General features: G+C 55.8%; 11 protein-coding genes across 11 annotated transcripts; 6 read left to right on the top strand and 5 right to left on the bottom strand.

Annotated features, from left to right (window-relative positions):
- Positions 1-79: 79 nt before the first annotated feature.
- BO72DRAFT_521118 (uncharacterized protein) lies at positions 80-904 on the bottom strand (the record flags this gene model as incomplete). The annotated part of the gene is made up of 4 exons (XM_040949737.1): positions 541-904; positions 389-476; positions 177-284; positions 80-114 (listed from the first exon to the last, which is right to left on the bottom strand). Exons 1-4 carry the CDS (start codon positions 667-669, stop codon positions 80-82), a joined length of 360 nt encoding a protein of 119 aa, XP_040796299.1. The 5' UTR covers positions 670-904.
- Positions 905-2,196: 1,292 nt separating this feature from the next.
- BO72DRAFT_472553 (putative MFS transporter) lies at positions 2,197-3,545 on the bottom strand (the record flags this gene model as incomplete). Its single annotated transcript, XM_040947145.1, has 6 exons — positions 2,197-2,385; positions 2,484-2,611; positions 2,696-2,770; positions 2,935-3,195; positions 3,286-3,432; positions 3,494-3,545. 6 exons carry the CDS (start codon positions 3,543-3,545, stop codon positions 2,197-2,199), a joined length of 852 nt encoding a protein of 283 aa, XP_040796298.1.
- A 2,451-nt stretch (positions 3,546-5,996) lies between these two features.
- On the top strand, positions 5,997-7,841 carry BO72DRAFT_415140 (Zn(II)2Cys6 transcription factor). Its single transcript, XM_040942562.1, has 2 exons — positions 5,997-6,128; positions 6,185-7,841. The coding sequence occupies exons 1-2, from the start codon at positions 6,028-6,030 to the stop codon at positions 7,683-7,685; spliced, it is 1,602 nt and encodes a 533-aa protein (XP_040796297.1). The 5' UTR covers positions 5,997-6,027; the 3' UTR covers positions 7,686-7,841.
- Positions 7,842-7,939: 98 nt separating this feature from the next.
- On the top strand, positions 7,940-9,753 carry rrp3 (RNA-dependent ATPase RRP3). The gene has a single exon (XM_040945830.1). It carries the CDS (start codon positions 8,036-8,038, stop codon positions 9,377-9,379), a length of 1,344 nt encoding a protein of 447 aa, XP_040796296.1. The 5' UTR covers positions 7,940-8,035; the 3' UTR covers positions 9,380-9,753.
- On the bottom strand, positions 9,718-11,474 carry BO72DRAFT_452829 (glycerol-3-phosphate dehydrogenase family protein). Its single transcript, XM_040945829.1, has 3 exons — positions 11,079-11,474; positions 9,909-11,020; positions 9,718-9,857 (listed from the first exon to the last, which is right to left on the bottom strand). The coding sequence occupies exons 1-3, from the start codon at positions 11,129-11,131 to the stop codon at positions 9,784-9,786; spliced, it is 1,239 nt and encodes a 412-aa protein (XP_040796295.1). The 5' UTR covers positions 11,132-11,474; the 3' UTR covers positions 9,718-9,783.
- On the top strand, positions 11,173-11,885 carry BO72DRAFT_279341 (uncharacterized protein). Its single transcript, XM_040940263.1, has 2 exons — positions 11,173-11,601; positions 11,666-11,885. The coding sequence occupies exons 1-2, from the start codon at positions 11,397-11,399 to the stop codon at positions 11,839-11,841; spliced, it is 381 nt and encodes a 126-aa protein (XP_040796294.1). The 5' UTR covers positions 11,173-11,396; the 3' UTR covers positions 11,842-11,885.
- Positions 11,886-12,282: 397 nt separating this feature from the next.
- On the top strand, positions 12,283-14,938 carry BO72DRAFT_279327 (OPT family oligopeptide transporter). The gene has a single exon (XM_040940262.1). The coding sequence runs from the start codon at positions 12,373-12,375 to the stop codon at positions 14,776-14,778; it is 2,406 nt and encodes an 801-aa protein (XP_040796293.1). The 5' UTR covers positions 12,283-12,372; the 3' UTR covers positions 14,779-14,938.
- Positions 14,939-15,090: 152 nt separating this feature from the next.
- Positions 15,091-16,915, top strand: BO72DRAFT_440027 (uncharacterized protein). Its single transcript, XM_040943433.1, has 7 exons — positions 15,091-15,389; positions 15,442-15,461; positions 15,516-15,549; positions 15,603-15,676; positions 15,745-16,124; positions 16,212-16,307; positions 16,368-16,915. The coding sequence occupies exons 1-7, from the start codon at positions 15,212-15,214 to the stop codon at positions 16,624-16,626; spliced, it is 1,041 nt and encodes a 346-aa protein (XP_040796292.1). The 5' UTR covers positions 15,091-15,211; the 3' UTR covers positions 16,627-16,915.
- BO72DRAFT_521104 (uncharacterized protein) lies at positions 16,902-17,781 on the bottom strand (the record flags this gene model as incomplete). Its single annotated transcript, XM_040949736.1, has 3 exons — positions 17,297-17,781; positions 17,111-17,233; positions 16,902-17,031 (listed from the first exon to the last, which is right to left on the bottom strand). Exons 1-3 carry the CDS (start codon positions 17,497-17,499, stop codon positions 16,902-16,904), a joined length of 456 nt encoding a protein of 151 aa, XP_040796291.1. The 5' UTR covers positions 17,500-17,781.
- Positions 17,782-18,521: 740 nt separating this feature from the next.
- BO72DRAFT_472546 (ribokinase) lies at positions 18,522-19,574 on the top strand (the record flags this gene model as incomplete). The annotated part of the gene is made up of 1 exon (XM_040947144.1): positions 18,522-19,574. One exon carries the CDS (start codon positions 18,522-18,524, stop codon positions 19,572-19,574), a length of 1,053 nt encoding a protein of 350 aa, XP_040796290.1.
- Positions 19,575-19,644: 70 nt separating this feature from the next.
- On the bottom strand, positions 19,645-22,027 carry BO72DRAFT_452825 (putative MFS peptide transporter). The gene is made up of 5 exons (XM_040945828.1): positions 21,820-22,027; positions 21,468-21,770; positions 21,278-21,413; positions 20,574-21,220; positions 19,645-20,508 (listed from the first exon to the last, which is right to left on the bottom strand). The coding sequence occupies exons 1-5, from the start codon at positions 21,821-21,823 to the stop codon at positions 19,772-19,774; spliced, it is 1,827 nt and encodes a 608-aa protein (XP_040796289.1). The 5' UTR covers positions 21,824-22,027; the 3' UTR covers positions 19,645-19,771.
- Between the last annotated feature and the right edge of the window lie 537 nt (positions 22,028-22,564).

Genomic DNA, 22,564 nt, shown 5'->3' with positions numbered 1-22,564 from the left:
CTTCCCGTTCTGCATGCATGGATCGGTGCCATTGACCCCGCTTACGAGGCCAGCACTGGGGCACCGCACCGATGGATTCTCATAACAGTACGCAGACTGAGGCTCTCCTCTCTTCTAAGTTGTTTAAGGTAAGGTATGAGAAATCGGTTCCGGGGGGGAATGAGAGCATTACGCACCTTGACTGTAAACCATGCCGACCATTGTCCCATATCCGAATCGCTGACACATGTCTCGCGTAAATTCGACCCAATCGCCCACCTTAGTGGCGATGTTCGTCAGGGTGACTGATACACGCACGCACACACACCAAATGAGCCTGCTGTGCCTTGCCTCAAGGATCGATTGGGGAACAGGAGGTATACATACTGGTCTGCATCGAGTCACTGACAGCCTTCAGAAGCTGCGGTTGGCACTGGCCGAGGTTGGTTGCGCTCAGCATGCAGATGGAAGTCAATGATCTCCTTTCCGTCGACATCCTGGAAGTGCGTCAATTTAGCATTGGCTTACCAACCCCCCGGGCATCCACGGCAGCTTACCTACCGATCCTTTGCCCGACTTGATGAGGACGGGAAGGGGAAACACTCCGCCCGCCGAGTATTGAGCATCAATCTCAAGCAGCCGCGTTGTCTCGGGAGACAGTCGCACGGGTCGAATCTGGGAGACAGTCATGGCCACGAATCGTCGATCGGTCTATACTGACTGAGAGGATAAAGAGATAGAAAGGGAAAGGATTGAGGCGAAAAAGACCTTGGGGCAGAGGACGGCGAAAAGAAGCAAAACAGCAGACTCCTCATGCAATAGATATAAGGTAAGTTATCAGCTCCCGCGCTGCCTACACCTCGGGCTCTGGAAACCCTTGCCCACGTTGGATGCATCGCCGCCCCCAATTGCAGACGACTCCTGCTGACCGGACTGGAGGGGAATGGTTCCGCTCCCACCTCGGTCAACGAGCACTGAACAGGTAAAGGTAACGAAAGTTAGGTGAGGCGGTAGTGCTACCGTAGTAGGACAGATAGTACGAGGTACGGCGGCAGTGTAGCCGCATTCGGAGATGCGGGCCGCACCGTTCGGTAACCCTCCGGCCGTCACCTGGCAGTTCCTGGTGTCACTACGCGGTTGGTTCTCCCTGAATCAGAGAGATCGAATATGATCACAATAAAACAACCTACATAGAATATACACAGAGTATACAGTATATCTAGGGATACGGTGTTATTCGATCTGCAATTGAGCTACCCCCACCCCCTCTCCCTCCCCCTTTCCCCTCGGACAGTGGAATGTGACTGGTTCTGTGTGTCTAAATTGGTGTATTTGTACATGTGCACACACAAACACGTGTGCCTCTGCCACTCAAAGACCGAAAGAATGGGAAGGAATAACACAGACCTTGGAAGACCTTCAATTTCCCTGCATTCGAAGGCACCCCCGGGGTTTCTTTCGCTCCCTTCCCCCATGCCTTTCCTCCCAGCCCATTCTCAGTGGCATCAGTAGCAAATCTATTCTTCTCAAAGAGCACAATCACTTCTTTCTACCTGCTACCGTTTCTGTATAATGAATCGCATCATCACCGTCCTTGTGGGATGGATCCTCTCACGGATCCCCTGCAGCGCAGTCTTATAAAGCGTATTCGCCAGGCCTGCTCTAACTGCCGGTACGTGACCCCAACCTGTATGGACCTGCACAAACTGGCACGGACGTAACTTGACTCTTGAATCTTAATTCACAGGCGACGGAAAACCAAGTGCACAGGGGAGCGGCCAGTCTGTTTTCAATGTCGTCGCAATAGGTATACCTGTGTCTACGAGCCGTATTCCGGTACCTATAATAACCTGCATCCGCCAAGCGCCACCGCAGGCACGCCCACCTCCGAGAATGTATCGCTATCAGTTATGTCCATTGTTCTCTCTTCATGTGTGTCTTTGACAACATGCCAGGTTCAATTATCACAACGAATATCCATACTCGAACAACGCCTAGCCGAACTGAGCGAGCAGACTATCTTGCAGCCCGGGTAAGGCGACTCCAACCAACCCACTCCCCCCGTCATCCACCACAATCAGACAGGGCTAACGCATTACGTCATTGATAGTCCGGTTACCGGAGGTAGGGATTCACTGGTCAATTTGCCTTGAGCTGTGCTGGTTGAGGAAATTGTGCGCGCCAGCGATGGGGCCGTTGAACACAACGCGACGCTCGCTAAGTCGGGACCCCGGTGGTATCCAAATCCACATTCACCCAGTGCGGCTGATAGGATTTCGATCGAAGCCACGGACCGTAGATATGGGTCAAACAGAATACCGGCAGTGCGGCAACGCTCACGATCAGCGCCTGAGTCGCATAGGTCCACGTCCAAACCTGGGCCGCTTCCCACGTTGGCAGAAAGAACTACGACGCGCGTTTCAGTTCTCCGGTTAGCAGTCGATAGTTTGCCTGGACACGAAAGAAAAACGGTCCAGATCCCGGATGCGGGGTTGGAGACGTACAGGGCTCGCAAATCCCGATATGTTCAGCACCACCGAGTAGGAGACGATGACAGCAGTCGACTGCAGGGGATAAGAATCGACCAGATAGGCAACCAGCACCGTGCTGCTCGTCTGGAAGCCCACAGCAACTGTGCAACCGCGCCACGTAGATCCGGTCAGCTGTCTTCGGTCGGGAAAAAGGGAGGGAGGGGGGAATCAGGGAGAATACTGACATAAGAAGAAGGCGACTTGACCCACCATCCAGTGATATCCTCGATCTACACTGATCCCCCAGAGACAAAGGCCTCCTGAACAGAAACATTAGCCAGGTGATCGATAGCCGTTCGCTCGCCGCATCACGCACCGGAAGCTAAGAAACAGGATGGATAGACCAGCCATAGGCGCATTTCGGCCACGTGAACATTGTCGTTCTTGGCCATCAGCTTGGCACAAATGTGGACGCTGAGTCAACCCGAGCAGAAAATCTCGGCGAAGATCATTCCGACCAGGAAGCCGGTGAAGAACAGCCCCTGGATCACGGGTGGATATTCGGGATATGCAGCCGGGATCATGGTGAGTGCGGCGGGATTCCACCAGTAGACTAGCAGGCAGAAGCTGAACAATGGGATAGTGAAGGCCCTCACTCGAAAGATCATGGCGAACCAGACCAGCGTCTCCCATGGTCTCAGATGACAGATTCCTGGGACCGGCGTGAGGTTGAAGAAAGGAAGGTCTCTGGTTCGGCGGAGCTCGACAGGCAGGACAGGAGGGGAAGGACCTGGCTCATTCCGGCTTCTCGCACCGGACTATCCGGTACCCTCACAAATCATGGGCAGCTGGTGCAGCATCAGGTGGCGGGGATAGAGCGTCTCGGGGAGACAGAGAAGCACCAGCAGGAAGAGAATGCCCAGCAAGATGGCATTCAGCCAGTAAACCCATTTCTCGCCGGCGAGGTCAATGATCTGCCCAACTGTGGGGAACGTTAGCTTTCGTGGCGCCGTCATTGGAAAAGCCAGCGCGCGAGGCCTTACACATGGCGCCCATGAGAAACCCAGTATCCATGGCCAGTACCCACAGTCCCATCTTTTGACCACGCTCGCAGTCAAAGAATAAGTCCCCGACTAAGACCGGTCAGCCTAGACACTCGGTCGAGAATGGAATGGGCTCGTGTGTCTCTAAGCGAGGTCAAGGTGGATGGGTGTCCTGTAGTGTATGTTAAAAAGCATCGTTGATCGGATCTCCTGCGTGACCGTGTGTCTTGAGAGTCATCGTTATATCAATCAGTGGTGTTGCGTATTTTCAAAACATTGTTTAGCGTTTGAGCGGTCTTTCCGACCCGATTGGCAGACCAGGCTCTGAAGAGATGGCTCTACCGGTCCATCATCGCACCTTAAAACTGCACCGTACTTGTCCATGAAACTCGGATCTTGTCAGAAAGTCTTCGGCCCTATTTACTATCATGCTCTATTTGCTCAGCTACATGACAGACTTTCATGGCTCAAGCTAAACCGCAAAGATAAAATACGACCGGGGTCCATTCCATTTCATAGTTGCGGGTCATAACCATACGTCAAATTATAACACCCAAACGGATTCCGCCATACTCGTTCAAAGCACTTTGCCCCTGAAGAACGGTTCAAATCTTCGCCTGGGTGCTGGCTTGCTGAGTGCATAGGTCCCAGTCTACCTTCCGACGCGCCTGGCACTCTCTCGCCCCGTAAGCTTGATCGAAGTAGGCACCTTCAGGGGGTCCAACCTCAACCATCCTCACTGCGGGTTACAGGGTGCCCGGCATTTTCCCACCGATAGGCTAAGGACAAACACCCAATGGTTGTTCATAGGGACAGCAAATCTCACCGCAATGCAGCTTATCTTCACCATCCTTTGTGGTCGACCGGACCGCTTTCCGTTGAGTTCCCCGGGTTCCGACTGCGCGGACCGAGGCGAATCCCTGCATCAAACACTTGTATTGGAAGTGTTCATGACGGATTACAGCTAAGCTGCTTGGCTATCGCGTAGTTGCGCTCCCAAGTGGATAGCAGTGGGCATAAGTTCAGATGGTGACTGGCAAACGACAAGAAAGACATGGCGGTCCGTGATTCATTCTCTACAGTTTTGCCCGCACAGCAGACCCCTCAACCAGCCTATTTCCAATCTCGCGCAGTAAGTGCTTCTTGTGCTTCCCACTGCCTGTATGGGGAAAATCCTCCCAACGCCTTCGTCGCCCAGCCAGAAAATGTGAGTGGGTGCCTTGTGACGTCCCAGGACCTGGCCTACAAACTGCCGGATTCCATCGTCTCCAGCTGGCGTCTTCCCAGCAGCCTTTAGGAAGCAGCCCACGACTTCCCCATACCGCTGATTCTTGATGCCGACCACACTGGCCTCACTGATGGTGGGATGAGCCAACAGTCGCTCCTCAATCTCCATAGAAGATATGTTCTCCCTTTTTGCAGAGTATTAGTATTTCAGTGCCGGTTGAAATGGGAATTGCAGGGAGTGGAAAATCGACTAGAGACGTTCGAACAAGGAGCCTGGGTCCTGGGTCTGGGGTATGTGCATCAACCTTATAAGTCTACCACACGGTACTGCTGGCTTCGGGCTGGCTCGTGCTTGCCTGTCAATCTTACCCCGGATCGGATCAAGGCTACAGCTTTCCGCGCCGGACGAGCGCCGGATATCGGTCCGACGCTTTCACAGCACAAGTAAGACCGAATGTCACTACATCCCAGAAACTCCTTGCTTTTTCCAACTATCTCCCCTCACTCTTCAAAATCGCGGTGTTTGTCGCAGCTTCCCTTCCTGCCACAATCGTTCTGCAGCAGGATGCGGATTGCTATGCTACCAGGGCTATGCTGATTGACGATGGTATCATTGACGACAAAGCAAAACTTTAGATCAACAGATTATGAAAGATGGAGTTGACGATGAAGGTTGCGGTGAATGGCACTTTTGAGACCCGGTGGAAGATATGAGATGCAGTCGAGCAAGGCGAGGAGGTGCTATGCCAAGTGGCCCAATTCGTCAGATCCCGAGAGTACCTAAGTAGTAGGGTAGTAGGCTGAAGAACACATTTGGGCGTTTGCGTTTCTTTTCATGCAACACAATTAATTACTCGGCTGCTTTGCATATGACTACCTTACCTCAGATAACCTGATCACCAAGAATCCAACGAACATGTTCCTCATAAAATCGCCTACATATATGACTAGGGCTAGTAAGCTTAGACAAGCTTCTTGAATATCAGCTGTTTTGTCCAGCATTTATTATCAAAGCAATGTGGTGATTGCTTCGAAATTGCTTAAAACACATACTTTTGTGCTTCTTCTATGCTCTAGGCTGCTTAGCGGGCAGAAGGTGGCGCCAGGTTCGACCACAAAGTGGAAAGAGAAAGTTGCTTGATTTCTGCAGCAATTCGGTGCGTTAGTAAGTTCACTAATGCAGCATCCGCGCTAAGAAGGCTGAACTCCACCAAACCTTTAAATTCCCATTTCTCCCTCGCAGGCCTAGGCTGCCACCATTAATTATCCTTGTTCTTATCTCCGCTGCCCAGTCTACTCTGCTTCATATGAGTGAGACCAGTAGTACCTCCGGCCAGGGCCAAACCACTCTCGTGCCACGACGAAGAGCTGGAGGTAAGAGATCAGTCACGGGCTGTCGCACTTGTCGGTGATTATACCTCCCACACGCAGTATGCAACTCATCTTCTCATATACCACCGATAGAGTCCGTCACAAGAAATGCGACGAAGCACCCGGGGCGTGTAACAACTGCACATCTACCGGTCGGCGTTGCGATGGGTATGACCAGCATCGTTTACCCCGTGCAAGCAAGACCAATACGCCACCTCAAGCCAAATTCCAGATTGTGCCAGGCCTGGTTGGAGGAGTGCATCGGACGATGAACCGAGAGGAACGACGATGCTTCTCGTTCTTCCACCTTCGCACCATGCCCGCCATGGTGGGCTTCTTCGACTCTGCCCTGTGGCAGCAATTAATCCTCCAGATGGGTCACGAGGAACCCGCGGTCTATCACGCTATTGTTGCTCTGAGTGCGTTCCATCAAGACTCGGAAAGGCAAGGGATGCCGTTATCCAAGGAGGACCTGGGGAACACTTGGCATCGGTTTGCCTTGGAGCAGTCAATGCGCTCGTTCTCGCTTCTCCATACTCGCCGCGCATCTCACGATCCTCGGCTGCGGGAAGTCACCTTGCTATGCTGCCTGGTCTTTGTGCTCTTGGAATGGCTGCGGGGCCAGTATGACAAGGCTTTCGGGCATCTTCGGAGTGGAATCCAAATGCTCAAAGAGTTTGGCGTGAAGATGACAGATGAGTCGCGTGTGCGTGGGCCCCCGGTAGAGCGAGCCCTGGTCGCTGCTTTCGCCCACTTGGACATTCAGTCTGCGCAGTTTGGGGAGACAAGTTCACTCGTGGGAGGAAGTCCTATTCTGGAGATCACAACGTCGCAGGCAGACAGGACACCCGCTTTCCGGAACATATCTGATGCGCGGGAAGCACTCGACCACATTCTTGAACGGGTTTTCAAGTTTACAAACTCCACAGAGGCCCTGTCGCATGAACAGCTTGCGATGCAGTACGAGTCTCTCTATCAGGAGCAGAGCAGACGCTGCGCAGAAGTGAGCGAGTTCGCCCGAACCTTCGACCACTTCCGTGCTACAAGATATTACAAGCTGAGCGCGAAAGAACAACGCGGTGCAGACGTCATTCACCTCCATCAGACCGCGGCGTCTTTGCATCTGGAGATCTGTCTTCTGGAAAGCAACGATCCCCTGCTGAACACTTATACTCCTAGATTCGAGCGCCTTCTGGCTTGCGTTGGGGAAGTGACGGACAAGTTCCCTGAACGACCTAGTGTCTGCATGGACATGGGCATCATTCCGCCGCTCTTCCTCGTAGCCACCGGATGTCGGGATTATAGAGTCCGCGAACGGGCGATCGAGGCGCTACGGGCCTGGCCGCACCGTGAAGGACCATGGGACTCGAATCTAGGGGCTCGTATCGCCACCGAGATAATGAAAATTGAGTCTGTGGCCGGTTCGGCGCCGCCGAGCGGGGATACGGAAGGATTCACCAGCGAACCAGCAAATAACACTCCGGCGCCGCGTGGGGTATCTGTGACTATATCGGAAGATCAAATTCATGCGTGCTTGTCATATCATATGGGCAACGAGCAGAATGAACGGTGGTTCAAGCTTGACGGCAAGTGAGACGTCATGTGTGGTGCTTCTTAACTATTAACTATTATGTACTGTACGCTGTAACTAGATAAATTGATCCATCCTTGACCGCCCTCTCACCGCCCAGCAGGCAAAAAGATTTCGGCCTGACCGACAAGGCGGTGGCAGAATCCCCGATAAGACCCCACTGATAAGCTATCGGTCCTCCGGATCAACAGAAGTTCCGCCGCTCACATGGAATTTTTTGGAAATCCTCCTGGCGATGGCAGGACAACACCCCAGCCCTTCGTGAGCCGCAACCCATCCCACAACCGTCTGCCGTCCCTCTATTGTTTCTAACCACCTCGTCTCACCCAGCAAACACCGATCAGACTCACAAAATGGGCAAAGTCGCCAAAGAAGCCTCACCGGAGGCGGATGCGACCCCGATCGCCGATTCCGAACTCGAGTCGACCACGAAGCTTGCAGAAACTTTCCAAGAACTGGGAGTCATTGACTCCCTGTGCGAGGCCTGCGACTCGTTAGGCTTCAAGAAGCCCACTCCTATTCAGGCCCGTTGTATCCCGATCGCTTTAGAAGGACGAGATTTGATCGGTCTCGCTGAGACAGGTAGTGGTAAAACGGCCGCATTTGTGCTCCCGATCCTGCAAGCGCTGATGGACCAACCCCAAACACTACACTCCCTCATCGTCGCGCCAACTCGAGAACTGGCGCAGCAGATCGCCCAAACCGTGGAAGCCCTGGGGTCGCTGATCTCCGTGCGATGTACACTATTGATCGGTGGTATGGACATGGTGTCGCAGGCGATGGCCCTGGGCAAGAAACCGCATGTCATCGTGGCGACGCCGGGACGTCTGTTGGATCACCTGGAAAACACCAAGGGCTTCTCGCTCAAAAACTTGAAATACCTGGTGCTGGATGAGGCCGATCGACTTCTGGATCTGGACTTCGGTCCCATCCTGGACAAGCTTCTCCGCCTCTTGCCGCGCCGAAAAACCTACCTGTTCTCCGCGACCATGTCCAACAAGGTCGAGTCCCTCCAGCGGGCGTCCCTGTCCGACCCCGTCCGCGTTTCCGTCTCCGCCAAGAACCAGACCGCCACGAATCTCTCCCAGTCGTACATGTTCATCCCACACAAGTTCAAGGACGTCTACCTGGTCCACCTACTGAACGAGCGCGCGGGACAACTGGGCATTATCTTCACACGCACCGTGCACGAAACCCAGCGCCTGGCTTTCCTGTTGCGCAACCTCGGCTTCGGGGCCATCCCTATCCACGGTCAACTCTCTCAGAGCGCTCGTTTGGCGTCGTTGAGCAAGTTCCGCGCCCGGTCGCGCAATCTCCTGCTGGCCACGGATGTTGCGGCCCGTGGTCTGGATATCCCCGCCGTCGACTTTGTCCTCAACTACGACCTGCCTCAGGACAGCAAGACCTACATCCACCGTGTGGGTCGAACCGCTCGTGCAGGCAAGAGCGGTATTGCCATTTCGTTTGTCACCCAGTATGAAGTGGAAGTATGGCTGCGGATCGAGGGCGTCTTGAACAAGAAACTGGACGAGTACAAGCCGGAGAAGGACGAGGTCATGGTATTCAGCGACCGAGTGAACGAGGCACAGCGACAAGCGGCTATGGCCATGCGGGACTTGCAGGATAAAGATACCAAGGGTCGGGGCGGACGGGGGAAGAAGAGGAACAGGGATGATATGGACCGAGAGGAGGCTTAGGGGTATGATTTCATCCTCGTGGACTAGATGAGAATATGTGCATAATTAAAAAGTTGTATCTCTACAGCTTGGCCTAGAGCGAAAAAGTTTCCAAAATTCGAGATGAACTATACGACCCACTTCGTTCCGACCGTCCCCGCAATAATCAACTCAGCACCACCACTACCATCACGATGATTTCCACTACCACCAGCTCCTCTAGGACGATGGGCTTGCTCGGGGTTTCTGTTATTATATGCTTGTTACTTGAAGCGTTTCTTTCGGAAAAGATTATAATCTAGGTGTTGTTTATATCACTCGTCTTCACAGCACGTTCGTCACGGGAATAATGGTATAGTCTCAGTTCATCAGTTTATGCATTCGTTATAGTTACGTCTATCATTACCAAGTAGTTTCAAACCACTCTAGCCTTCGATCTTCTTTCTTCCCCCAATCAATGCTGGAAGATCTTCCACTTTAGCAGTGCCTTCAAGGATATCTGGGACATGTCAGCATCAACCCCCTCTGAGCACCAGGGGAAAGAACATACCGTGAACTGCGACAAACAAGGGGAATTCCTTGAGCTTGCCCTGCTTCTCGAGGAACTCATAGATATCGTACGCGGTGGACGTGCCCTGCAGCTTCTGTCCATTGAGCTCCTTCTCCTCGATCTCCTTGACACTGACCCCCTGCTCCACCGCGTGGCAGGCCGACCGGTAGTTCCGACCGGCGTTGCAGGAGGAGACCAGATCGGCCATGCCGGCGCTCTCCTCGGTGAAGGTGCGCTCCTCGACGGACTTGGGGAACCAGGTGCGGCCGAACTTGACCATCTCGAGGACGCCGACGCGCATGATGGCGGCCTTGGCATTCTCGCCCCAGCCCTTGCCGGCGACGAAGCCCGACGCGAGGGCGATGATGTTCTTCAGCGCGCCGCCGAGCGCCACGCCGGCGACGTCGCGCACGTGGTGCACGTGGAAGTAGGGCCGCGCGAACAGCGTCTCGAGCAGCTCGGCGCCGACGTGCGGTAGCTCCGGCGGCACGGGGGTGAGCCGGACGTGCGTCGGCTTCGCCTTGCACTGCCGCTGCTCGTCGATCTTGATCAGGTTGGCCTCCGCCGAGTCATCCTGCTGCTTCAGGTCCATCGGCGGCACGTCGTAGCCGATCGTCGTCTCGCAGAACTTCTCCGCCGCGACCTCGGGGGCGATGTTGGCCCCCGACAGCGCCCCGCAGTAGATCCCCAGCCGCTCCATGATCAGCTCCGAGTGCAGCGTCACCGTCCCGTCGGAGACGTCCACCCCCTTGATGCAGGAGATGGCGCGCGCGTACGGCAGGATGTGGCCCGCGATCCCGTCCAGCGTCTTGCCGATGAACTGGTGCGGCAGGTTGAAGACGAGCAGTGTGGCATCCTTGACGGTGGACTTGAGGTCGGGATCCGCCATCACATTGTCTGGCAGGGCGATGTCCGGCAAGTATTTCACGTTCTCGTGGACTTGGTTGATCACCTCGGTGAGTTTGCGCTTCTGGCCGCCGAGCTTGCTGTGGTGCTTGGAGGACTCTGGGATTTCGATGTCTTCGTCAAAGACCCACATGCGCACCTCCTTGTCGAAGAGGTCGGGGTGTTCGTTGGTGTTTTCAGCGATGATCTTGGCGATAGTCGAGCCCCTGGTTGGAGAGGTGTGCGTCAGTGATGTTGAGAGGATGCGGAGGCGGGCGTTCGTACCAGTTTCCTGAGCCGACCACGGCGACCTTGTGCTTTCTGGTGTGGCCTGTCATCTTGAATGCGTGCGTAGAGAATATCGATGCTGAATTGGAGAGTACAGGTACAGAAGAAGAGAGTCCATGACCTTGGAAAGGTTTATAGATCTGGCTGGGAGCGACGGTCGCGGCAGATTCCAGGGCGGTGACGTTGATAGGAGAAGGACGTCATCGTGACTTCTCGCTTTTCCCCCACTCCTTCGTTATTCTCAACCTGCTTGACTGCCTTGATTTCCTTGACTGGCACCTGTCACTTTGAACCAACAGACTTTTCTTGTTATGCATGCATGTCAAGGTCACGGTTACTGTCGGGAGCTTCTCTGTTCAGAGCAAGCGCAGTGCGTACTGTATACACCTTGTCGATCGCTCCGGTGGCCGTCCACGGGTGCTACTCCAGAAGAAGTGGCTCACGCTTGGCTACCGCCACCCACCACCACCACCACCACAACCACACCACCGGCCGCGCTATCCCTGCTTGTGCTGCATTGGTGCGTTCTCTCTGTGACTTTTATGGGATGATCTTCAAAATGACTGACGAATAAATGAACAAAGTGACAGTGGCAATGATTCCCCTTCTTTCTCAAGATAATGCCCGGTATCTAAACCCGTGGGGATTAAGCAAGACGACGACCACCCAGCAGTGCCGTGCCAGAGTCGACCCACTCCAAACGAGCTTTTTCCGCGCAAGCTTCAGAACGGAAAAAATCACTGGTCAGTCGGCCACGTGAGCCGCCGAAGATCCGCCGCGTGTGCCCTTCGGTGTAAACTCCACCCCGCCGCAATTAGTCAATTCCCCCGAGAGAAAGAAGCCAGAGTCAAACACCAGAGCAGAAACCGTTCCAGCCAGACTCTTTTATCTGGCTCAGGCACGGTCCGTTGACTAAGTTTAATCTCGCTCGGCGAATCAGCGCCCTTGCAGCGTCCAAGCTAGGAATCATTCGGCGGATCGCGAATAAGATTCCACAGATAACGCCATCTTTCATCCACCAGTCTCGCCCTGTGCCAAAGCCCTTGCATCCACCTAACCTTACCATGCATCCAGTCGCATCCCGTGGCTTCGGAATTCGCCCGAACAACATGCACGTTTGTGACCATTTCTGGCATTAGACCTGTTGTGTCGGCGAGCACGCCATTTTGCCCAGAAACTAATGACAAACTGCCTATTCTCCTCTATAAGGCCGCGCGCGCTCACCAGGCTGTCAAGATGTTTCTCATTGCAATAGTAAAGAATCACACCCTTCTGGGTTGGACAGTGCAAGATGGGTCTGCCCACCATCTTTCGTCGGAAACACGACTCTAACGGGTCGGAGGAAGCTACCTCAGGAGCCCGGTCCACCAGCTACAGCGAGAACCCAACGCTCACACCCACATCCGAGACGCCTTCGATCACCAACGTCCCAGTGGACAATCTGAAGCGGGATCCGGAGCGCGACCCGAAATCTGGAGAGCCGACCGTGGCCGAGGCGGAGGTTGAGGACGATCCTGAGATTACCGCTCTGCCACTGGAGGTCCGCCAACTAGTCAGTCTCACCGACGATCCGACGCTGCCAACGATTACCTTCCGCTACTTTGTGCTATGTATCATCTTTGTTTGTCCTGGAGCTTTCCTTTCGATGATGAGTCACTTCCGTACTCGGGAGGCTCCGTATTCCGTCTTCTTCGTCCAGATTGCCTGTCACTACGCCGGTCACTTCTTGGCTCGAGTGCTTCCAGCCTGGGAGATTCGGTTGCCGTTCACCCGCTGGTCGTTCAACCTCAACCCCGCGCCATGGAGCATCAAGGAGCACGTGCTCGTCACCCTGACTGCCGCCTCCGGAGCGACCTACAATCTGGGCTACACCCCCATTGCCATGGCCGAGCTATTCTATGGTGAGCGGGTCAATGCCGGGGTTGCCATTTTCTTCATGTTTGCCATTGTCTGGATTGGATACGCGTTTGCCGCCCTCGTGCGTCAGGTCTTGCTGTACGACCCCATGTTTATCTGGCCTCAGGCACTCATGCAGACGACCCTTTTCGAGAGTTTCCGCAAGCAAGACCGATCGTCGCCCCTTGCGCGCCGACAAATGAAGATCTTCTTCTTCTCTCTGCTGGGTATGACACTGTGGCAATTCCTGCCGGAGTATGTCTTCCCCTTCACTTCGTCGCTGGCCTTTCTGTGTTGGGTTGCCCCCCGTAACCCGGTGGCCAACTTCATTGGCTCTGGAATTGGAGGAATGGGCTTCCTGAACCTGTCGCTCGATTGGTCCAACATCAACTGGAACGGGTCTTCGATCCTGTTGACTCCCTGGTGGACCCAGGTCGTCTTGTTCGCAGCGTTTGTGTTCAACTGTTGGGTGCTCTTACCCGCCGCCAAATGGGGCAACTTGGGGTCGTTCAAGTACGGACTGATGTCCAACTCGCTGATGATGGCGAACGGCACCACTTATCCCACCCTGAAGGTGCTCACGTCTAACTACAATTTGAATGAGACCGCCTATGAGCAATATGGACCGATGTACATGGGTCTTCAGAATGCCTGGGCAACATTTTTCGACTATGCCAAAATCACAGCCGCCGTGACCTGGATCTTGACTTTTGGGTGGACCCAGGTCTACACCAACGTGAAAAAGTTCATTGCCTCCCGCAAGAAGGTTTCGGAGACTCCCAACCAAGGCCTCAACTGGCAGTATCACGATCGGCTGAATGTGCTGCAGCGTGCCTACAAAGAAGTACCTCTGTGGTGGTACGTGGCTCTCTTCATGGCTGGATTCGTGGCTCTTATTGTCATCCTGGCTTGTGGTTATCTCTGGATTCCGATTTGGACGCTCTTTGTGGGGCTGTCGACCGCAGGCGCGCTGGTGTTGCCGTTTGGTTTCTTGTACGCCATCTCGAACTATCAGATCGCTGCTGGTTCGTTTAACGAGTTGGTTTACGGTTACATGGTGGAGACCAAAGCGGGCGCCGGACACCGTCACCCTTGCGGACCCTCGGTGTATGGCTCTATTGCCGGTGATGCATGGTATCGGGCGCAGTACATGCTTCAGGACCAGAAGATCGGGCACTACATGCATATTCCTCCCAAGACTGTTTTCTTCTCCCAGGTCTTCGGTACGATCCTGGGCATTCCGATCAATTATGCGGTGATTCGCTGGGTGCTTGACACCAAGGGTGATTATTTGTCCGGGCAGACGACCGACCCGCTTGGGCAGTGGTCTGGACAGTCCCTGAAGTCTTCCAACACTCTTGGTGTCCAGTACGCCGTACTTGGTCCCAGCCGTCTGTTCAAGGAAGCTGAGATGCGGCCCCTGCCGTGGGCGTTCCTGGTGGGAGCGGTCCTGCCGCCCATCCTCTACATCGCGCACCGCCTGCTGCCCAAGTGGCTGCGGATCGACCTGTGGAACGTCAGCATCTTCTTTTCGGGGATGGCGGTCTTCTACGGTAATCTCAGCACGGGATACACGTCGGCCTTCATCGGCGGCTACGTGGTGATGTACTGGGCCTACCGCCACCGCTTCGAGGTGTGGAAGCGATACAGCTATATGATTGCAGCGGCGTTCGACGCAGGCTTCAATTTGAACATGCTGCTGATCTTCTTGTTCTTTGGATCCGGCAAGCGGGTGTCGATGCCAAACTGGTGGGGCAACAATGCTGATTCCGTGGAACGATGCTTTGCATTGGATTCGTGATGATGGGGGCGTGAGCGTGGAGTTGAAACGTCTGAGCCGTTCTGACATGTGTATATATAATGACGTGCTCATCTGGATGAGATGTATAGATGAGACGACCAGATTAGTATTTAATGATGAGTGATACGAGTTAATCAAAAATAAGATGATGACATAAGACACGAATCAAGCTTAAATGGACGTTCAACGATCGGGTGGATCTTGGTTGGAGGGAGAGGCAGTGCATTGCCGCCGGATGTCATTTGCCGGATCGGCAACTGGCCGAGTCGATGATGCGTGCATCCGTGCATCCTCCCCAACCTTAATTCCCCAGTATAATCCCACCCCGCCGCCCCATCTCCCCATTGCGAAGGCAAACAAAGTGTCAACCATTCTCTCGGTGGAGCAATCATGCCCCCGTTCTCTGTATTTGCACCCTCTACGGCACCTCATCATGGAGGCAGCCAGCGCAGCCGCTTCAGCGAGTAACACCACCGGCAGTCCCGGCCACGGCTGGCTGCGGACGACGAATCTGGCACTGGCGACCGTGGGGATCGCCGTGTGCACCCCGTTGCTGGTGATGCGGATCTACACGAAGATCCGGATCATGAAGAAGTTCTGGTGGGATGATGGTGAGTACGCTTTCAGACGTGGTCGGGTCGAGGCTGATTGTCGTTGTCGCAGTGTGCTTAATATGCGCCTGGGTATGATGTCACTGTTTTTACGCCGTGGTAACAGAGAGTGCTCACACGCGACAGGTCATTTCGATGGCGACACAAGGAACTATCATCTGTGCGTTGCACCCTAATTTGTCTCGAGGAAGTCAGCGGCACTAATTGAAGCAGACGGGTTCGAGCACGCACACATCGGCGTGCATATCTGGTTTCTGACGCCGGACCAGATCAACACCTATCTCAAGGTGCGTCCAGCCTCCCCAGATCACCTTTTGAACATCAAAGTGCATCCACTGACCACGGAGGGGCAAAGGTCGTCGTCCCCGCCGCCACAATCTACATCTCTAGCCTGGCGCTGGCCAAGATCGCGCTCCTGATGCTCTACCACCGGCTGCTCAGCATGATCCGGTTCTGGAAGTACGTGATCAACGGGGTGGCCGTCTTCATCATCGCGTACAGCATCGCGCTCACGCTGGCGCTCATATTCGCGTGCCACCCCGTGGGCCGGAACTGGGACGTCACCGACACGACGGGCGGGTGCATCAGTCGGCCCGGGATCTACATGGCGACCGCGGTGACGAATACGCTGAGCGACGTGGTGTTGATTCTGATTCCCGTGCCGATTGTGATGAAGTTGACCTTGCCGACGGTGCAGAAGGTGGGGATCTTTGGGATGTTCTTGGTGGGGTGTTTGTACGTCTTCCCCTGGGTGTTGGGTTGGGGTATGCGGAGGAAGGGTTGGGGAAGAGGACAGGGTTGGCTAATAGGTTTCGACGGTAGGACAATCGTCACGAGCATCGTGCGCCTCGCAACATTATGGCCGCTAGTGACCTCGGTGGATCCGACGTATAAGCTTGCGTTGGCGAGTGTGTTCATGTACGTCCCGTCCCCCCTCTGATTCCTCTTGTCGAGGCGAAGTGCTAACCACCCATCCAGCGTCATCGAAGCCAACTTCATCATCATCTGCGGCTGCCTGCCGTACTTCCGGCAGTTCCTGCGGTTCCACTGCCCCTGGCTCATCGGCATCCACAGCTCCGCCGCCGAGAGCCACAGCCGGGGCTCCTCGACGGGCGAGACGCCCCCGTGCAAAGCGCGGAAGCCCGGGCTGAGTCAGTTGCAGGATGATATCGGAATGGCCTTGACGGAGCCCCCGCTGCCGTTGGAGAATGGGCGGGGCTATTTTTCGGCGGTTTGATTGCGATGCGACTGTCTTGCTCTGGGCTTTATTATTTCGTTTAGGGGCCGTCCTAGCTTTTTTATTTGTTTGTTTGTTCTTTTCTTTTTTTTTCTTCTTTTTGGTTTGCGATTCTATGTTTGGTGTGATACCCTGTTTACCCTGTTTACTCGGTTCTTAGATTGATACAGAAGATGTATCGTATACTTTGTGAAGTAGAGTGTAAGGATACAGTGCCGTCGCATCTCCGTCCTCCCTGCCCGTGATAGCTGACCTAGAACCCCGACTGGAGAGCGTTAAGAACAAACCGGCGAGACAGTCGGCTTGACCACCGCATTCGTCGGGTTCGTCTGCGAGCACCCATCCACATAACCTAACAGGAAATCATCCTCGGCCGCCTCGTACGCCGCGCCGCAGTTGGGGTCACTATCCCGTTAGCCTGCCTCTACCTCAAACCCACACCATTCTATAATGAGAGGCTTAAAAGGGAGGGGAAAGGACATACCTCGCCCCACCCGACGCATTGTTGAAGTAACTGCAGATGTCATGCGACCAGCAGTCCTGCGTGTAGACGTTGCCGATGGCGGTGCCGGTGCATCCGGCGCCGCAGCGGCCGTTGCACGAGTAGCTTTCTTTGGTCAGGATGTACATCGGGTTGAATGTGTGGGGGGGAATGAGAGGAATAACGTACTCGCCTCCCGCACTGTTCTCGCCGTAGTTACTGCCCACCACGCCGGTGTACGTGCAGCTCTGGCCGGCGCTGTTGGTCCATGATGCTGTCGCGGTGGCGCCGACCTTCAGGCAGGTGACGGAGCGTTTGTGGAGGGGGGAGGGGGAGGCGAGGGTGAGGGTGAGGGTGCTGGTTGCGAGGAGGGTGAGAAGGAGGGAGAGCATTTTGCTTTTGGATCTGGGATGGTTTGATGGGGGTGGAGTGAAGGGTGCTGTCTACTGGGTGTCTTGGGTATGGGAGGGTGGCTCTTATATACTGCTATGCTGCGGTATGGCGGTGCTGGACGCTGAAGAACTGCAACGGCGGGACGACATTAAGGTTGACGGGTATGTACCCCGTGTCGGGGGGGAATGGCATGCAGGAGCTCGGGGAATTTCTCGGACCTGTCAGGGGGTTTGTGTCTGTGCAGTGGTGGCTGCTTGGCTTGCAGATTGCATCAGAGGTCCTAAAATGGCGAGCGGAGGGGATGCCGAGGTGGATAGTGGTGGCCCGGGGGGTGCCTGGTTGAGGTTAGCTGGACCTGCTCCGCCGCGGATGATGAGGACTATAGTGTATAAGTCCTTAGAATATAGCTTCTTCTTCTGCAGAATTTGGGAGCTAGTCCTGCCTTCATATTGAGTGAACTGTGCACTGGCAGTAACTTGCCTGCTGCCGAGGTAATACTGGGATAGGGTTGTGTCTATTCCAGCTGGAAAGTTTGTGTCTATATGCTTAGTAGAAGCCAACTTGACACTAGGATAACATATCTTAACGAGGCATTCTTCTGGATGAATCGCCTCCGACTACTACAGTCTACAATTCAAAGTCATAGACATGGAATTAATTCTTGCAGGCCAGTCCATCCTCCCCTCGTACCTTCATATGAGCACTACCTTATCGCTATCAGCTTATCTTATCGCACCTACGTCATGCACGTGATATGCTGACTGATCCTCCCGCCTCATCCCCGCTCACACGACCCTTTCGCCGCATCGCATCGCATGCAACAATAACCTGTTTACTTCCTCTTCTCTACTCAACTCAGCACACCACAACACAACTCCCCTTTCTCCTCCTCAGTCTCTACTGTAAGTTCCACCATAAACCGACCCCCCAAAACAGAATACTAACCTTTCAAGCCCCAACAATCCTCAGAATCGCACTCAACCTCAACCCCGCTCCCCACTTCACCACCACCCCCCGCAAAATGTCGTCGCCCCCCTCAATCCTCATAATCGGCTCCCTGAACACCGACTTCGTCACCTACACGCCACGCTGCCCGCAGGCCGGTGAAACCCTCACCGCGACCAGCCTCACCATCTCCGCCGGCGGCAAGGGCGCCAACCAAGCCGTGGCCTGCGGCCGCGCCGCACACACCACCCCGACCACGCACGCCGCGAACGTCTACATGGTCGGCGCGGTGGGGGCCAACGACCCCTACTACTCCGCCCTGATGCGGCCACTCCTCGAAGGCTCCGGCGTCAGCGTGGCCGGCGTGACCGAGCGGGCCGACGCGAGCACGGGATCCGCGACGATCATCGTCGAGGAGGAGAGCGGCGAGAACCGGATTGCGGTTGTGCCCGGGGCCAACCATGTTGGGATGAATTCCGCGGACGAGGTGGTGCAGGGGGTGGAGGGGTTGGTTTCTTCTTCGCAAGAGATTCAGAAGGTGGTGGTGCTGCAGGGCGAGATTCCCCGGCAGACGGTCTTGGGGCTCCTGGAGCATTACAACCGGCGGGATGCGCGGGCGCATGTGGTCTTCAACCCGGCGCCGGTGTTTCCGGAGGGTATCCCGCTGGAGGCGCTGCGGGGCACGAGCGTGCTGGTGATGAATGAGACGGAGGCGGTGCTCATGGCCAAGGCGCTGGGGTTGGAGCAGGGGGCCGCGAATGAGGAGGACCCCGAGACGCTGGCCCGCGTGCTGGCGCCGCGGTTCCATGAGGCGGCCGAGGTGGGCGTCGTGCTCATCACGCTGGGCGCCAAGGGGGCGTTCTTCTCGACCCGGTTCGGCACGAGCGGGTGCGTCGCCGCGGAGAAGGTGGCCAAGGTCCTGGATACCACCGCCGCCGGGGATACGTTTGTCGGGTACTTCACGGCGGCGTTTGCGCGGTTCGTGGCGCAGGGCCGGCGGTTGGAGGAGTTCGATGGGCTGGTGGAGGGCGCGGTGAGGCTGGCGAATCGCGCGGCGGCCGGGTGCGTGCAGCGCAAGGGGGCGATGCAGAGTATTCCCTTTGCTTATGAGGTGGATGCCGATGCTTAGGTGGGAGGTGGGCTGTAGGAATAGTACGGTGTACATTACAGGATTGTTGACTATTTTTGGTGATAGAAGTGTAGCGTGTAGCGATTAGATTAATTCACCTAGACATATACCCTCAATATTCCCGTCAATCATACATGGACCCATTAACCCTCACCATGATCCCCAGCCAGCCATCAACGCAAGTAAAAGAAAGTCGACTACCCACTCTTCACGACCTCCTTCTCCTCCCCGACAACACTCGGCTCACTGCGCGCCCCCTCCACCTCCTCCCCCTCGTAATCCTTCTCATCCGTCATGAACTGGTCATTATTGAGATGCTTGAACCGGAACCAGAACAAGACGCCCTGCACAGCCAACGCAATCGCCGGCGCGGCCCAGATCCAAATAAGATAGGGGTCCTCGGTCACGGGGACGAGGATCTCGCCGAGCGCGCTGCTCAGCGCGGTCATGAACAGGAAGACGGCCATGACGAGGCCGCGCATGCTGGCCGGCGAGCGCGCGTAGGCCAGCTCGTACGCGGTGACGTTGCAGAAGATCTCGGACAGCGCGGACAGGATGGTGTTGGGCAGCTGCCACCAGATGCTGATGGGGGAGACGCCCGTCGCGCACGAGGAGGCGTAGTAGCCGCACGGCGAGGTCTTGTAGACGCGGTACTGCACGATGGCGCCCGCCACGCCGCCGATCGTCGCCAGGAAGAACCCGAACGTGATGCGCGTGATCCGCCCCGGGTGGCAGTTGTACTTGTGCAGGAGCGGGTAGATCCCGTAGTTCAGGATGGGGACCGCCACGATGATCGTCAGCGCGTTGAAGTTGTTGAGCAGGTCGTTGGGCGCTCCGTTCGTCGTCATCGAGGCGCCCTGGTTCGAGAGCACGGAGCCGATGCCCCCGTCGTTCAGGTTGTAGATCGGGAAGTAGAAGAAGATCTCGGTGGCCACTGTTGTTCGCGTTAGTATAGGAGGAGGAGGAGGAGGAGCGGTGGTGATTGGGGCTAGGACATACCGAGGGTTCTCCGCACATCGTCGACCAACTTATCCGACCAGCTCACGGTAATCCCCTTGGCCGCCAGGACGCTGGGCTTGGCGGCGTCGAAGAAGTTCTTGCGCCACACCTGGAACTTGTTCTCGCGCAGCGCCGTCATGGTGATCTTGACGGCCTGGCCCAGCTCCGAGTTCCCGCTGGGCGGCAGCCGGTAGGTCTTCTTGTAGACCAGGGCCAGCACCACCGGCAGGATGAAGTAGACCAAGCCCGCCAGCAGGAAGGCCAGCCAGTAGCCCACGTACTTCTCGGCATAGGTCGTGGCCAGCATGTAGAAGGCGCCGACGTTGACCACCCCGTAGAAGATCAGCATCGTGCGCGTCGCCGTCATCTCCGGGTCGACGATCACCTTCTCCCCGGACTTGAGCGTCTTGGTGTACTGCTTCTGGTGGCGGAACTGGTCCAGCACCGTGGGCGCGATGTTGGGCTTGAACACTCCCGCCCCGAACGCCAGCATCAGCAGCCCGATGATGAACGGCGGCGCCGCGTGCGACTGGCCCTGCTGCAGGACGCTCGGGATCGCCCCAATGATCTGGATGATGTGCGCCACACCGCAGATGGCCACCCCGATGCAGATCGCCTTGTACCGGCCGATGTGGACGTCGGCCCACCTGGGGAGGGTGGTCAGTGAACACGAACGCGAAGTTGACCAAGGGAGGGGATCTTACCATCCTCCGAAGATGGGAATCACGTAGGCTAGGAACTGGAACAGCAGCACCAAAGCATCACTCGCCTGCAGTCCCATGTTCAGGGCACCGGCGGTCTCTTGCGTGCCCCGTGGGGGAGCACCAGCCCCGTTACCACCTATCCGGGGTTAGACTGGACCCCACTGAGCCAGATGTGAGTAGGCACACATACCTTTGGGCAGCGGAAATTCGATGAAGTTGGAAAACACCGTCTGGGCACCGTAGTAGGAGGCACGCTCAGCGAATTCGACCAAGCACAGCGAGTAGGCCACGATGGGCAGGTTGGCGGGGATCTTGCGCAGACTGCTCAGCTCCGCGTCCGTCGGAGCGGGATAGTCCTCGTCGTGGCCGATGGTCGCGGTGTCGACTTCGTAGTTCAACTTCTCCGGGTCGGGGTGGGTGGCATGGCTGATCACGGTGGTCACCTCGCCATGGTTGATGGCGTCGACGACCTGGTTTTCTGCAGCTAGGGCAGCTGGTGCTCGTCAGTGAGGGAGATTCACTGGCCAAGGAATAAAACATACGCATTGTGACAGGTGGCAGTGGCTGGGGTCAGGTGGTGCGGACACAGCAACAGCAGCAGCAGCAGCAGCAGGAAAGCACAGGCTGCATCGTGGGTTGTTCTTATATCTCCATCGCTTGACCCTAGGACGGATCCCCGGCGGCGATATGACCTTGCCAAGGAGGGTAGGGCGAATTCAAGCAATCTCACAGCCGTCGGACAGCGAGGGGGATGTAACGCTGCGCAGAGCCTGGGGGGTGATTGCAGGAAGACCCAACAGCACTAGACCGGGGCTCGAAGCCTAGTTAGGGTTAGCTGATGCTTATCAGCCCGCATGCACAGGGCGAATGCACCAATCCCAGCACCGACACCGACAATGATAAGAGATGCACGGGAACTTGCGCCATCGAGCACATATTAATTTCTGATAATCGGCATTGACGCCATTCGTGTGTTGGTGGTGCACGCATCCAGATCGGGTGACCACCTCGGTTGCCTTCGAAATCATTGGGAGGGTGTCAATTGGTCGCCATGGCCTTTTCAGCTGGTGGTAAGTGTAAGTGGCTACTAGAGGCTGACACCCTGGTAGAATTGACATATCGTATCACTCATCGTGGTTTACCGAGAAGAAGTGTTCAGGCCAAGAGAGAGGCCAAGAGAGAGGCAAAGGAGATACCAAGCTGGCAGCCCCTGCCCAGCACACTTGGCTTCCCGCGAAGCCTTCTTGTCTTTGCTTATCTCTCTCGCCCAGCAAAACCACAACAACA

Source organism: Aspergillus fijiensis, assembly GCF_003184825.1.
Source record: "Aspergillus fijiensis CBS 313.89 unplaced genomic scaffold BO72scaffold_78, whole genome shotgun sequence".
Lineage (NCBI taxonomy): Eukaryota > Fungi > Ascomycota > Eurotiomycetes > Eurotiales > Aspergillaceae > Aspergillus > Aspergillus fijiensis.
The sequence above is the reverse complement of the archived record's forward strand: the minus strand, read 5'-3'. Positions and strand labels throughout refer to the sequence as shown.